At 43.5% G+C, this 14,195-nt stretch overlaps 5 protein-coding genes across 6 annotated transcripts; 1 reads left to right on the forward strand and 4 right to left on the reverse strand.

Annotated features, from left to right (window-relative positions):
* Positions 1-415: 415 nt before the first annotated feature.
* Positions 416-2,892, reverse strand: LOC135351484 (gamma-aminobutyric acid type B receptor subunit 1-like). Its single transcript, XM_064550482.1, has one exon. The coding sequence runs from the start codon at positions 2,781-2,783 to the stop codon at positions 588-590; it is 2,196 nt and encodes a 731-aa protein (XP_064406552.1). The 5' UTR covers positions 2,784-2,892; the 3' UTR covers positions 416-587.
* Positions 2,893-2,925: 33 nt separating this feature from the next.
* On the reverse strand, positions 2,926-5,501 carry LOC135351486 (chitinase domain-containing protein 1-like). 2 transcript variants are annotated; one of them, XM_064550484.1, is made up of 11 exons: positions 5,298-5,501; positions 5,079-5,228; positions 4,936-5,021; positions 4,708-4,754; positions 4,508-4,659; positions 4,214-4,275; positions 3,842-3,931; positions 3,512-3,744; positions 3,268-3,361; positions 3,175-3,217; positions 2,926-3,107 (listed from the first exon to the last, which is right to left on the reverse strand). In XM_064550484.1, exons 1-11 carry the CDS (start codon positions 5,418-5,420, stop codon positions 3,009-3,011), a joined length of 1,179 nt encoding a protein of 392 aa, XP_064406554.1. In that variant the 5' UTR covers positions 5,421-5,501; the 3' UTR covers positions 2,926-3,008. The 2 variants fall into 2 exon arrangements, with proteins under 2 accessions (XP_064406554.1, XP_064406555.1); XM_064550485.1 differs by having other exon boundaries at positions 5,288-5,428.
* A 75-nt stretch (positions 5,502-5,576) lies between these two features.
* LOC135351487 (jmjC domain-containing protein 8-like) lies at positions 5,577-12,130 on the forward strand. Its single transcript, XM_064550486.1, has 10 exons — positions 5,577-5,615; positions 10,057-10,442; positions 10,490-10,582; positions 10,924-10,972; positions 11,077-11,173; positions 11,225-11,293; positions 11,342-11,461; positions 11,516-11,583; positions 11,654-11,794; positions 11,928-12,130. Exons 2-10 carry the CDS (start codon positions 10,093-10,095, stop codon positions 12,006-12,008), a joined length of 1,068 nt encoding a protein of 355 aa, XP_064406556.1. The 5' UTR covers positions 5,577-5,615; positions 10,057-10,092; the 3' UTR covers positions 12,009-12,130.
* On the reverse strand, positions 6,039-9,630 carry LOC135351483 (uncharacterized). Its single transcript, XM_064550481.1, has 9 exons — positions 9,399-9,630; positions 9,106-9,299; positions 8,853-9,010; positions 8,466-8,756; positions 8,182-8,380; positions 7,753-8,091; positions 7,196-7,639; positions 6,876-7,080; positions 6,039-6,762 (listed from the first exon to the last, which is right to left on the reverse strand). Exons 1-9 carry the CDS (start codon positions 9,628-9,630, stop codon positions 6,206-6,208), a joined length of 2,619 nt encoding a protein of 872 aa, XP_064406551.1. The 3' UTR covers positions 6,039-6,205.
* Positions 12,015-14,190, reverse strand: LOC135351485 (ornithine decarboxylase-like). Its single transcript, XM_064550483.1, has 8 exons — positions 14,030-14,190; positions 13,749-13,922; positions 13,469-13,641; positions 13,181-13,315; positions 12,880-13,127; positions 12,484-12,662; positions 12,217-12,422; positions 12,015-12,133 (listed from the first exon to the last, which is right to left on the reverse strand). The coding sequence occupies exons 1-8, from the start codon at positions 14,132-14,134 to the stop codon at positions 12,103-12,105; spliced, it is 1,251 nt and encodes a 416-aa protein (XP_064406553.1). The 5' UTR covers positions 14,135-14,190; the 3' UTR covers positions 12,015-12,102.
* Positions 14,191-14,195: the final 5 nt, after the last annotated feature.

Raw genomic sequence — 14,195 nt, forward strand, 5'->3', positions numbered from 1 at the left:
CATAGTTTAACCCAATTCTAAAAAATTTGAGGAACGACCCTTTCCTTAGTGTGTATATCGCTGGAGATGTCATTTGCTGCTGCTGCTGTGAGACGTGTACTGTGCAGGAACACAGCTGTGGGTAAGTGTGTGTGTCTACTAGCTGTAGAATAAGGCGCTGAGATTCTAACCTATGGCTATGGATTGCAGTGTCGTGTCTTGACATGTACCATGAACACGTACATGTGCATACACTCCGTCACAGGTTCCAGAAGATGTTTATCAGTAGACCCAAGATTTCCCGGGAGAAATGGCGGTACAGGGGGGTTCCAAGTATTGCTCGGTACTGGTATCTTCTGTGCTTTGATGTACGTGTGCTATTTCAAAGAGTATGAAGACAAGCAAAGTGTAGCAGAGTACCTGAAGAGTGACCAGCTCAAGGAAGATGCCAAAAGAATACACAGCATCGTCAACAAAAACAATAAATAATAACATAATAATAACATACAACTCAAATAATTATGGCAATAATAATTTCTTATGAATTTGTTACAAAATTAATTATTATAACATCATGTATAATTATAATGAATGAAAATCACTAATAATTATATAGTTGATGAATTCGAAATAACACTGATTTGTGTATGTCGACTAAACAGAACAGAGTCTGGTGTTCTTGAGCTAAGAGAGCGTTTAATTCCAGGGACTATCTTGGGAATGATGAGAAACACGGGACACAGCAGAGGAACAGCTGGGAACCCAACACTGGCAAGAATGGTACTCGCATCTCTGGCTCCAATAAATCGAAATATTCCCCAAAATGCTAGGAAAACGATACACCAAGCGAATAGAAAAACAATAAAAATGTTGATCTTTTTAGTATCTTTATAATTTGCTCTCTTTATCTTCCGTGTTTTGTACGCCAGAACAGACAGTGCAATACCGATGACAATGCTATACGCAAACTCTAGGAAGAGCCACACCCCCAGCTGCTCTGAATGGCAGGCCTGGTACACGTTGTAATGTGGGACACCTCCGGACACTGTCTTCAGTTCCATCACATCCACAATCTGATAAAAGTCAACTGTATTCCACACAATTAGAATTATTACTTTTCCAGCGACAATCACCAAAACCATCCCCAGTAAATGAGTGTCTGACCACATTTTACCAGTTTTCCTGAAACTAGCGAAAATATACGCAATGCGTAACGTCTTTGCCAACACTGTAGCTAGTATGAGATCCATTCCAATCGTAGCTGATACTGATATAGTGATGCATACAGAAGGTCCAGTCGTTAGCCCACTGCTGATGGTGTGAGCTAATGAGCCGATTAGAATCAAGTAGCATCCAACGAAAATACAGAGACTTAGTAATCTGCTTGAAGCTTGTATTTCTGGTTCATTCCAGTAGCAAATAAACAAAACGAGTTCAACTGTTAGAAAGAGGACACAGAGAAATGTGAGAGCAGTTAGGGTAGCCATGACTGGAATGGGGATTAGTTCATACATGACCTTGAGTGTATCTCCTGGTATAGGCTGATTGATCAGTCCAGTAAAGGTGGTATTGCAAGCCGTACACTTCACTCCAATCAAAACAAGTGACTGATTCTGAACTTGAAACATTTCAACTGATCTCTCGAGCTGTCTGTCTGGTAGGAACTTAAAATCACCTGAAGCACCAGAAAAGTTTATTTGTAAGAGTTCATTTTCCATCCTTTCAGTAATGTCTTGATTCATGTTTCCAATAAAGTTTGTTGGTAAGGTCACATTCCCCTGCTGCAGTGAGGCATTGAGGGCCAGGCTGAGGCCCCACACCATATCGTACACCAAGTTTGCAAAGGGGTTGAATGAATTGTTTGAAAACGAAGCCAATTTTTGCACATAACTCTGATACGTTTGTTTCGAAACAAGGGTGGCAGTATTAGCATTACTTGGCACAAATTTAGGCCGAAAAAAGATGATATTTTCCATTGCTTTTAGAATGTTAGTATTGCCATCGTTGCAATGGTCCATTTCATTGACGGTTAATTCCGGTAATATCCACGCATATTCCGGCCATGTCATGCTCGTGTTGAATGCCTTGCACAGAAGTACCGATGCCTCTACAGGCGACAGAAATGCTACTATTATCTTGGCTGTAGATGACGTCAATTTCAGTAATGAATCTTCAATTTGGTCAACTAATTGCACACGTAGATCTACTTTAATTTGGAATGATTGCTTTGTAACTCTTTCTTCAAAAGCATCAGCAGCACTGGACTCACTTGCACCAATCACTATACCAATTTTCTTCCAGTTTAACTGTGCCATGAGTTCCACCAAAGCCTCTATGTGTGTGTCAAGATTGGGTAGAACTGAAAATTGATGTAAAATATCTTTCACTTGATGTATTGCTGGACTTAGAGTTGTTCCAAATAATTGAATAATGCCGACTTCGTTTCGACCGACAAGCGATGAAATAGCAGTCTTCACGTTCTCACAAGATAGTCCAGCAACCCCCAACACTGGAGTGTCTCTATACACCAGCTCACGTACAACCTTTAGAATAGCATCATTGACATTGCAAGACTCCACTAGGACTGGTGCCACCTCTACAGTAAATCCATCCATATAATTGTTAACTTCTTGTGCTGCTAGTAATGCTCCAGGTACTATCTCCTCTCCTCTGTCCCACAGTGGAGTGGTGGCATCATCACTGCTGTTGGTGGACACAAGAACTATCAGCTTCAAGGGTTGGGCAGCACTGAGCTGTAGTAGACAGCAGTGCAGCGCTATTGCTATCACACTGAGTAGAAGCATCTTCTCCAATAATTTATATGCAACTGGTTAGATTATGAAGAGCTGTTGAGTACTTGTAGCTATTCACACACCCACTTCCAATAATTATGTGTAATAATTAAAAAGCTAATGTGGTCAAGTATTTATGACACATTAATTGCAGTTCTCACAGTAACACACAATACACTAGACAATACACTAATATGGACAATATGGACACATGATTGTAACTAACTACAACGAATATCAAAACAAGTCATAAAAATAATCGAGTCCTTGTCCAATTTCCCAGATTGATATTCCTGTTCCCAATTCCTCTGCTAGCTCCAGCCTTGAGTGTACAGACTGCATGAGACAATGGAACAACAGTGAACTATTGACAACAGTGGACTATTGAAGACTATGATCACACCTTCAGTGTTGGATAGTAGACCTCATGCTTGTCACTGCCACTCCTGCACATGTTGACAATAAAACCAGGCATGACATCACTGCATGGACCTACTTGTATGAGAAGTGGTGCTCTGCACAGTGACTGTCCCACAGCATCTTGGGTTTGTGCTGAGTCAGCAAAGCCACATAACCCGAGCCTGTGATATCTGTGGTGTGTGGTGGTTGAGGGTTGAGATGTGACAGCACACAACAGGTGGCTGTCTTATCAGTTGTGGTCTGGGTGCACTTTGTAGGGGAGGATGCAGTACCCATAATAGTGATTGTGTGTGTGTGTGTGTTGCACAATGATCACTAACCGTCCATACTACGAGGTCCATGGTTGTAGCCGTAAAAATTAAGCCCTAATAGTATCTTCTGTCGTTGTGAGGATAGATCAGGAGCAATGGTCATCACACACTCCTCCATCCACTCTAGAGGGGAGTTAGGGCCAGGGCTACCAGGGCGTGCATAATCATATGTCATGAGGCTGAAACCATCAATGTGAGGGGCTAGCTTCTCAAAGTCAGCAGCTCCAAACACTTCAGCATACCTGTGTGGGTGGCAGTTTCGTGGGCTTCTATTGGCTAACACCTTTTATGTTGACATACCATTGCATGACACATTTTTTAAATATAATAAAATCTCACCCTTTCCTAGAAGGAGGGATGACCAGAAACACATCTTTACTGTTGTTATGCAGTTCCTGTGCTAACAGCTTTACCAGGTAAGCCAGCTCACTGCACACAATGGATGGACAAGTATGGTTTCCAATCAGTGGAGCATAATTGTGGGTTGCAGTACACTTGAAAATTCCTAAACAAATCACAATTTAAATTTCCACGGTAACGGGGGGCCGCACCACTTCCATTTATCAGTACTGAAAGAAACCTATCAAGTTCAATTGAGCACACACAGTGGGAGGGTGTACTTATGGTGGGTAGTTTGTCAGCCCTAATTACACTAGTGGACCTGTGAGGGGCTACCTCTTGTGATACACTAGTGGACCTCTGAGGGGCTACCTCTTGTGATGCCCTGACAGCTGACTCCACAACTCCAACACTGCGCCATCCAGACCATGACCCTGCACAGGAATGTGTTGTTTACACAGCATGTTCAGTCCATTTAACACCAATTTTTAGAAGACTACAGGGAGCTGTTTGCTGACGATGCTAGGATGTTGAAAATTGGTGTTAAATGGACTGAAACAGCACAGGAATGTGTTGTTTACACAGCATGTTCAGTCCATTTAACACCAATTTTTAGATTAATATTCATAGACAGAGATCTAGCACTAGAGGTACGTAGTTAGTTACCTTGAGTGTCTTTATTAGCTCTTGGGCAATTTTCAACATCCTAGCATCGTCAGCAAACAGCTCCCTGTAGTCTTGACCACTCCATCCCTCGAATAGTAGCCTCGGTACTATCCTCACACTCGAGGCCCCAGCCCTCACATCAGATAACCAACCTGTGGAGGGGACCTAACCAGCAGCAGCATCACTAGCAGGGGAGGTACCTGGGTCAATGTCATGTGTTCCTCCAATCATGAATTGTCCATTCCCCCTGAGGCAATAACCAGAACACATCACAACAAATGCCAGATGGAATCACAGAACACACCATTGGAAAGGTCATTCTGAGATGCGTTAATTAGTTTATAATACAGAATTTGTGGAAAACGCAACGCAAAGCCTTTGCTTTTATCAAGATCAATGATTGTATGATAGTTATGTGTGCTACTAACGTGTGTTTCAACTGTAGCCAGACTGGAGAGATGTGAGTGAACTTGCCTCCCAACCATTTGGCAATATCATAGCCGTGGCTATTCCACTGTGAGGGGGAGAGGTCAGAGGTCATACACAGGTACTAGTAGCTATGGCGACTAACCGGTGTCACATAGGCAAGTGAGAGTCCAGGGAAGTGCCTCTTGTTCTGATGAGCACTAGAATAGAGCTTGTGATTGGTCGTAATCTCCTTCCACTTTGGTTGCTTGGTGACGAGTTCTCTCTCCATCACCGTGGTTACAGGTAGCACCACCTATCAGAATGAATAGCCTATTATAAAGATCCTTATATAAACAAATGTACAGAATCTACTTCTCTTCACTTTGTCCGCATCTTTCTTTTTCTTGTTCCCTTTCTTATCTTTCTTGCTGAGTGTGGCCTCAGTAGTCGCTAACAGGCAGAGGAGAATCAGCAGAGACCTGCCAGTCAGCGGTAACACCTTCATACCCTCCACTAAGCAAACTTAACTGTCTTCTATAGATGATTTTGACAAGTACACGTGTATATGGTAAAGGCCAGTATTGAAAAAGAATTCTTCAGTTGCAGACCAGCCACACCCCTCTTTCTGGACAGGGGAAGCCCCCTCTGACATTAAGAGTTGCTGATTCAGCAAACACAGAGAGCTAGTGATCCAAGAGACCCGGTGTCATAGGAATGAATGACTCCCCTAAATAATGACTCCCGGTCACTCCTACCTAGGCACCAGTGACTCCCGGTCACTCACGCCTAGGAATAAATGACTCCCCCGGTCACTGACTCCTAGTCACGAATGACTCCCCCCTGGAAAAAATGACTCCCCCGAAATTTATATATGAACACTGATCCATAGAGCTAAAGAGACTTCAGGGGCTATACTAAGTACATGCATCCTCAAAACCTGTCACAGTGTGACTATACAATCAAGCTCAAGACTGTTATCAGGACTGCATGCATGCTATCTGTGAGAGACCTGTTTAATACATAGTATGACTATAATTACAGCTGTTCCTTATATACTGTAAACTGGTTCAGTTTAGCTATTAGTACCTATAGTACTTATACTACATTGTACACTCTGTTCACATTTTCACACGTCTCACGGTCACTGTAAAGCAAAACTTATAATACAACAACATCCATCAAAATAACAAATAGATCTACAGTGCATGAAAAACAAACAAAACAACAGTGCAAATTAACAGTGTATAAACAAAAACAGCTAGTGGAAGATAACGAAATGCTAAAAAAATTCTATCTAGATCTACAAGTAGGACAAAACCAATCTCCAAGTGGAGATACTTTAATACGAACACATTTATAATGATACCACACAGTACATGTGTCGCACTGGACCATTTCATCATAACAGTCAGGGCGGAGACAAGGGCAGTATATCGTAATTACTATGCTGGAAAATCTTTCTGGTCTCTTGCGGCTACTAACATCTTTTGACTTTGGAAATCTTCTGAGTTTCTCATTTTCAAAGCAACGCACAAGATGTGGCCTCATTTTGTCTTCATTTAGGGTGATGGTATCCAGATTGTCTCCTTGCAATGCGTGGTATGCAGCGGCAATTGCAAACAAACCACAGTTGTTACTGCCACTGCTCTGCTGTTGAATGGAGGCCACAGATAGTAACAGCCCATTGTGCGCTATTAAAGGCTTATACATCTGTGCGATTTGCAGCTCAGCACTTGGCTCCAGGTCTTTCCCATATTGGAAGCAGCTATCAAAGAGGAAAAGTTCCCCCTTGATGAGTGCTGTCGCAATCCAGTGATGCCTCTCTGTTACAAAGAATATCTGCACGGCTGTATAGGATATATATGATATAATTATTATACGGTACGGCCAAGGATGAGGATGAGGTATAATTATACCAATACTATAATAATACTACTATTAATTTAAGTAGAAATTATACCTGTGGCTTCACTACTAGTGACTGCAGGAAAGGACATCTTCTGAACCAGAAGAGTAGAATAACAGCCTTCAATATTTGGAAATTGCATTCGCATCAGTTTGTGCGCAGCATACATATGACGGTCAGAAAGCATCCCGCTCTCAGCAAGAACTACATCCTTGTCTCCCGTCCTCAGGTCCAAATCCTTCACCCAGTAACTTGAATTCTGTCGAATGTGCACACAATAATTATAATGAACGGTTTATAGTGTGCATGCACATAATTATTAATAATAATTGTAATTAACGATAGCTCCTGTTAACAAGTATATAACTATATACCTTTCTTGTTACAGATTGAGTAGTCCTTTGCTTCTTCAAAGGTGGCTCCATAGAGGATGCAGTCTTAACCTGAGAGAAGGGGGCGTCTCGCTTGCGAGAGGAGTGAGCATCTGGCTTGTGAGAGGAGGGGACGTCTGGCTTGTGAGAGGAGGGAGCGGCTGGCTTGTGAGAGGAGGGGACGTCTGGCTTGTGAGAGGAGGGAGCGGCTGGCTTGTGAGAGGAGGGGACGTCTGGCTTGTGAGAGGAGGGGACGTCTGGCTTGTGAGAGGAGGGAGCGGCTGGCTTGTGAGAGGAGGGGACGTCTGGCTTGTGAGAGGAGGGAGCGGCTGGCTTGTGAGAGGAGGGGACGTCTGGCTTGTGAGAGGAGGGAGCGGCTGGCTTGTGAGAGGAGGGGGCGTCTGGCTTGTGAGAAGAGGGAAAATCACAATTTTTTTCCCACAGCTTCTAAAAATGGAGTGTATAATTATAAAGAAACATGAAACATTAAATTAATATCGTAAAGAGAAATGTAATGTAATTATAATTAGCTTCAAAATCTAGAGACACATGCATTATACCTTGCTTGGGTCTTTCATAGGAGTACTCGTCAAAGAAGGGTTAAACTGATCGAGAGATTCATCGTGATGGTTGTCTGATAATTCGGAAGGATCCGAGAGAGAACTATGTTGATCAAAGATAGGTTTTTCGGAGTCTGAGCCATGGTAATGCTTTAACCGCTGTTGGTTAACAGCCTTTTTTAAGGTCTTTCCAGTCTTAGGGTTGGCAATCTTAAAGACTCCCTTGTCCAAGCACTCCACCACCGTGTATGGGCCTAACCACCGAGGCTTCAGCTTGTCTCCCTTCTTACATTCCCTGGCTGAATTCCTCAGCCAGACCAAAGTCCCAGTCTTAAACACCTATATAATTAGAAAAATGACATGGCTATGACATTAAACGAGTAATGAAAATAGCCATGCTACGCTCATACAATGATATAGCCTGCTCACCCTCTTGTCTGCATGCTTCCGATCATAGTACATCTTGTCCTTTTCTTGGGCATTGTCAATGTTCTTCTTGGCTTTGCTGTGGATATCATCCTTTAACTTTGTAACAGCTCGAGCATGGGTCATAATGGCACTAATGTCCCAGCTCTGCTCAAGTTCACCCTCGCTGCCTAACTCCAGTTGAATAGGGAGTACAGGTTTCCTGCATGTGGAATGTTATAACAATAATGCATGCATGCCAGATTATCATGTAATTATTATAATAATTATAATTATGAACAACTCACCGACAGAACATCAACTCGAAAGGTGAATACTTCGTTGCCTTTTGCTTACTCGTCCTATAAGCAAAGAGAATAGCGGGCAAGTGGTAGTCCCAGTCGGTCTGTGAGTCATTCACATATTTGAGTAGTGCTGTTTGAAGTGTTTGATTGAAACGTTCAGTTAGCCCGTTGGTTTGTGGGTGGTAAGCTGAAGTGACCCTGTGCTCTGTTCCAGTGAATCGAAAAAGCTCTGTGTTGACCTGATTAACAAACTCACGGCCTTGGTCCGATATCAGCACCTCACAAAACCCAAACCTGCGTGCATGTATAACCATAATCATTAAATACGTGTTATTATAATTATGTGTAGAGATGCATGTGATTACAATTTCACACACATGCATAGCTTACCGACAAAACAAGTTGTACAGGAACATTGCCACTCCAAATGCAGTTTTGTCAGGGAGTGGGGCTGCTTCAGCCCATTTGCTAAAATAATCGACCAATGTTACCACATATTTGCTGCCATTGGGTGTAATCGGCAAAGGTCCTATCAAGTCTATGCCAACCTATAAAGTGAATTACATAATTATAATTAATATATGATTGTGCTCAAAACAAATAATTATTATGCAATGCCATAAAAATTATAGTGTACATATACCTGATGCCAGACTTTGGGTTGTACAGATATCGGATGGAGTTTGGCATTTGTCTTTACAAATGCTGGGTTCATTCTCTGGCACTGGCTGCAGTTCTTTACATACTCTCGAATCTCCTCCACCATCGACTTCCAGTAGAATCTAGAACATATCTTGTCTATAGTTCTATCTCTTCCAAAGTGGCCACCAGCTGTTCCTGCATGCATGCGTATAATAGATTACAAGCATACATAATTACATACATGCTCTATTACCTACTATTATCATTTTACCAAAGCCATAATAATTATTATACCTGCATGGCAATCTTCGAGGATTCTTGATTTCTCCTCATTGCTGCGCACACATATCCTCCAGTCAGCTGCATCAGCAGCTTTGGTGTGCTTCTTGTAATATAGGCTACCATTTTCAAACTTAAAGTTCTGCCTGCATTTTCTTCTAAAGTTTGCCTTCTCTGTTTTGCTGTTAATAGTAGGAGGGTATTCTCCTTTTCGTAAATAGTTTTCAATCTCTTGTAAATTCTCCATTTCTTGCTGCCTTCTTCAAATGACATGACTGTGAACGATCACTGGTTTTATACCATAGATCTAGCTGTCACTTGCTGTCAACTACAGGATAGAACAATTAACCTTGCAACTCTGCTCTTCACACATTTATAGGTCTACATTCCAGCTGTCACTTGCTGTCTACTACAGGATGAACACTTGCTTCATTGCTACCTTGCATGCTACTACTAACCTTGCTCTTCATCCTGCATGGCTCTTCATTCTCTACTATATGTCTATGAGGAGTGCATGAATGTACTCTTGCTACTATATACTTACATTGATGGCAACATTGGCGGAACAAACATGCGCATAGGGGAGTCATTTATTCCTGGGGGAGTCACCCACACCTTAGGCAGGAATGACCGGGGAGTCACTCCCACCGGGGAGTCATTCATTCCTCTGACACCGGTACCCGGACCCTGCTAGACCGTCTGGCTAGTGATGGCAAGGACATGTACCACCTCTTTCCTCTACCTAGTGTTGGTGCTGCTACCTCAGATGCTGTGGCTCCATCACAGCAACCATGGCTTGGTTGTGTGTGAGGCTTGTGGATCAGTGATGGAGGCAGCACTCAACAACAGAGCTAAAGCCCCTCCTCCCAGTCATGTCAGTGACCAGTGTACTAGTGAACTACCCTGTAGTGATGATGCTGCATATCAAGAACTGAGTGAGGAGGAGTCAGACTATACAAGAATGAACGACACACACTACCCTAGCCTGTGCTCTTGTTCAGTGGCTGGGGCTGAGGGTAAAGTGTCTGATGTGTATAGTGATGCTCCTAATGGTGGATGGTGGGTTCTCATTACTTTAGTATGTATTGACATTCCTGTTACTATAGGAGCTCTCCTGGTGGCTACCCTGATCTCTCTGGCCCCTGTACCATAAGGAGAGTGGAGGCCTCTAGTCTAACACAGAGGGACTTTGAGTGGAGGTATGTGCACAGTGTGGTAGGGGACTAGTGGTGTGTGGAGGTATGCGTACAGTGTGGTAGGGGACTAGTGATGTGTGGAGGTATGTGCACAGTGTGGTAGGGGACTAGTGGTGTGTGGAGGTATGCGTACAGTGTGGTAGGAGACTAGTGATGTGTGGAGATATGTGCACAGTGTGGTAGGGGACTGACTAGTGGTGTGTGGAGGTATGCATACAGTGTGGTAGGGGACTAGTGATGTGGGGACTATAGTGATGTGGGGAGGTATGCGTACAGTGTGGTAGGGGACTAGTGATGTGTGCACAGTGTGGTAGGGGACTAGTACATCCTCCTCATCTCCCCAGGTTTGCATACACTGAGCCAGTGATCATAACAGGTCTACCAGGGCAGTCAGTAAGTCAGCATGGCAGTGTGTACAGTCAGTACGTATGTAGGACAAGCTCAGATTTTTGTTGAGGTATTGTCTTTCTTTATTAGCTTGTGTTGTTTGGTCACAGGATTTCAGAGCAGGTTGTTCCAAGTACAGACTTCTGAAGGAGTTTGGACATGACATCATTACCGTGGCTACAGCCAACACCCACTCGTATCGTAAAGGTACTCCATACCCACTAGTACCCATACCCCATACCCAACTACTATCCACAGAGAAAGTTTCCCTCTGTGATTACGTGGAAACAATGATGGCTGCACAGACACTCACAACTCTCGGGAATGGTAAGACATTATTGTTGTGGCTGTTCTAAGTCTTCACTTACGTATTAGAGACACTGTATTATTTTGGAGACAACAATAGGGAAGATTGGAGTTCTCTCTTCTCTCTTTATACCCTCCCTCCATACCATGTACCTGATACTACACCTGTCCTCAGCTTTGGTCTGGCAGGTGACACAATAGCTGTAGTCATTGTCACATGTAGTACTGATCCCTATCATCCAGGTCCTGGTTCTGGTGTGCCCTTCCATATTCATGGGCCCACATTTGCAGAGACTGTGTATGGCAGAAAGGTAACTATTGGACAGTGTACCTTAGTGTCTGTACAACACACACACACACACACACACACACACACATTAGCGCTGGTTCCTCTACCCGCCCCCTCACAGCCCACACTTTGACCCTGATCAGACCACCCTCCACTGGCTCAAGCACACCTACCCTCAACTGGTTGCTATGGATACAGAGAGACCCCTAGAATGCACCCTACAACCTGGAGAGGTGAACAGAAACACCACCTGCAGATAGCTTCCTAACTGCCTTGAGATTCCTCCAATTTCCTTCTCAAGTTACATATGTTGACATGTGTACATGAGTTAGTGGTTTGACTGGACATTGTATTTGTTTGCTGCAGGTGATCTACTTCCCTGACAAGTGGTGGCACGCTACACTCAACCTGGACACAGCTGTGTTTATGTCAACCTTCTACTCATGACAACAATTACAACTGATATATAATTATATATAACTCATTCTGTTGACATTCAACATCACGTGCACAAATATTATAATTGCTCTGTTAAAAGAGTTTATTGTTCATGAACTTGCTTGAACTGATCTCTACAGAATGAAAAAATGTTATTACAGAAACAGGAATACTTTCATAAACCACTAGCAACCCTATCAGTTACTCATCAGCTTACATCGTATTCTCCCTGACATAATAGTAGGGAGCAGCTTTAGGGAACCCATTGAAACAAGTGGCAGATGATATAGTGTAGGCTCCCATGTCCTCGAAACAAAGCCAGTCACCGACTTCAAACTCGGGCAGAAGAGCATCACAGATCTTGTCCCTACCAGCGCACGTCACTCCCCACAACCGACTCTGGTGTACAATAGCATCGACCTCCTATATACAAGAAAGGAGAGAGATAGAGAGATAGTAGTCATGACAGAGGTGGAGTACACACCTTCACTGGTATGGGCACTGGGGCAGCACGATCATTCAGTACACAGTTGAATGATCCGTAAATCCCACCGTTTATGTAGTACATGAACTTAGGGCCTTCACCACCTTCTACAATATCACATGACCTCTTGCTGATGATGTTCACCACTATGGTGTGGGTGGAACACGCGAAGTACCGACCTACAAATTAAAGAAGATACATTATTAGGTATGCACGCTCTAGGTCCCCGAGAGATTTGGCTCTAGTTCTGGTATTCCAAAAGCTTAGCGGAAGGAGCTCTTTCAATTTGTATGCTCGAATGAATTTTAAACTTGAAACTTAATTGCTCATTTTGAAAAGAGCATGGGGGTTGGCTATTAGCCCAGGCTTAACGAGCTTGTTGTAGGGCAACCTTACCAGGCTCTGCAATGAACCTCACTCCAGGGTGAGCCTCAGGGCTGAAGAGAGAGGCCAGGGTTTGGTTGATAGCTGAGGCCACACTGTGGAACATATCTCTAGACCCTGCTTGACCGGGAAAGCCTCCTCCAATATCCAGTAGGCTGAATTGATAGCCAATTTTCGCGCCATAATCAAACAGTTCAGCTGCCACCTTGAGAGCCACCTCGTAGGCAGAGGGGGTCTGACATCGACTCCCAACATGAAAACTGCATCAATTTTTGCTAGTCTAAAACTTAACAGGCAACACTTTTTTTAGTACCTTACTCCAATGACATTCAGGCCAAGTGCCTTTGCAGTGTCCAGTAGTTGCTTGCCTTCAGCTGTGGTGCAACCAAACTTGAAGCCAGGCTTCCCCACACAGTCAGGAGCATCTGCTTTGATGCGTAACATTAACCTGGTATAAATAAATTATACGTTACTACAGAAATTGTTATTTGAGTATCATTACACAATTGTTATAAGGTTACACATTGTTGACATTGTGTGAGGGTACAACTATTCATTTATGGGAGTACAGTACACTCAATAATTATCCATGCATAATAACTCTGCTGTAGGGAAGTGCTTGTGTGTCTTGTGTAGCTCTGCAGTATTATCAAAGCTCATCATTTTCACTCCTCTCTGAGCAGCGTACTGGATGTGAGAGGTTTGCTTGCAAGGGTTGGCATACACCACTCTCTCTGGAGGTACTCCAAGATCCAACACCACCGACATCTCGTGCTGAATAAGAGACAATAAAATTAATATCTGTATAATAATTATACATGCATGCATTGATGCAGGTCAGAAACGTCCATGCATGCAATAAACCATGCAAGTGGTCTGACCTTGCTTGCACAGTCAAAGCCTGTTCCCAGGGCAGCCAGTGTCTTCAAGAGGGCTGGATCCTCGTTACATTTGACAGCATAGAATGGAGTAACACTTGGCATAGCAGTTACCCAGTCCTGGTAGAGCTCGATAAGACGACCAAGGTCAACCACATAGAAGGGATCTTCAACATCCTGCAGTATATTTAACGAAGTCAGTCTGATATCATAGACATCATGCAAGCAGACTGTATACACTTGCTTGCTAAAGCAGGCTCTTGTTCCTCTATCAGAGGACCCACCTCCCTGCCAGCTGATGCAGTCCTCTTGGTGATGTGCTCTCTAAGTGATTCCTGCTGAGAGAGGGAGTCCACTGGGATGGAGGTTTGGTGGATAGTCAGCTCCATTCTCTACCAAAGTCGACAACAATATAGCTAGGCTGGTATGCATAGGGAAACGCCCCCCTAT

Source organism: Halichondria panicea, chromosome 17 (assembly GCF_963675165.1).
Source record: "Halichondria panicea chromosome 17, odHalPani1.1, whole genome shotgun sequence".
In the NCBI taxonomy this organism is placed as follows: domain Eukaryota; kingdom Metazoa; phylum Porifera; class Demospongiae; order Suberitida; family Halichondriidae; genus Halichondria; species Halichondria panicea.

Excerpts from the sequence above, each read along its gene's own strand:
- LOC135351485 (XM_064550483.1), bottom strand. The coding sequence starts at position 14,134 with ATGGAGCTGACTATCCACCAAACCTCCATCCCAGTGGACTCCCTCTCT. Across the intron at positions 13,642-13,748 it reads GCTTTGACTGTGCAAGCAAG|CACGAGATGTCGGTGGTGTT; the intron begins GTCAGACCACTT and ends TCTCTTATTCAG. Across the intron at positions 13,128-13,180 it reads CTGAATGTCATTGGAGTAAG|TTTTCATGTTGGGAGTCGAT; the intron begins GTACTAAAAAAA and ends AAATTGATGCAG.
- LOC135351483 (XM_064550481.1), bottom strand. The coding sequence starts at position 9,630 with ATGGAGAATTTACAAGAGATTGAAAACTATTTACGAAAAGGAGAATAC. Across the intron at positions 8,381-8,465 it reads TTCGAGTTGATGTTCTGTCG|GAAACCTGTACTCCCTATTC; the intron begins GTGAGTTGTTCA and ends TTCCACATGCAG. Across the intron at positions 6,763-6,875 it reads CACTAGTAGTGAAGCCACAG|CCGTGCAGATATTCTTTGTA; the intron begins GTATAATTTCTA and ends TATCCTATACAG.
- LOC135351487 (XM_064550486.1), top strand. The coding sequence starts at position 10,093 with ATGGCAAGGACATGTACCACCTCTTTCCTCTACCTAGTGTTGGTGCTG. Across the intron at positions 10,443-10,489 it reads GATGCTCCTAATGGTGGATG|GAGCTCTCCTGGTGGCTACC; the intron begins GTGGGTTCTCAT and ends CTGTTACTATAG. Across the intron at positions 11,174-11,224 it reads CACCCACTCGTATCGTAAAG|AGAAAGTTTCCCTCTGTGAT; the intron begins GTACTCCATACC and ends TACTATCCACAG.
- LOC135351486 (XM_064550484.1), bottom strand. The coding sequence starts at position 5,420 with ATGAAGGTGTTACCGCTGACTGGCAGGTCTCTGCTGATTCTCCTCTGC. Across the intron at positions 3,932-4,213 it reads CTGTCAGGGCATCACAAGAG|TGAGCTGGCTTACCTGGTAA; the intron begins GTAGCCCCTCAG and ends CATTGTGTGCAG. Across the intron at positions 3,362-3,511 it reads TGGACCTCGTAGTATGGACG|ATATCACAGGCTCGGGTTAT; the intron begins GTTAGTGATCAT and ends CACACACCACAG.
- LOC135351484 (XM_064550482.1), bottom strand. The coding sequence starts at position 2,783 with ATGCTTCTACTCAGTGTGATAGCAATAGCGCTGCACTGCTGTCTACTA.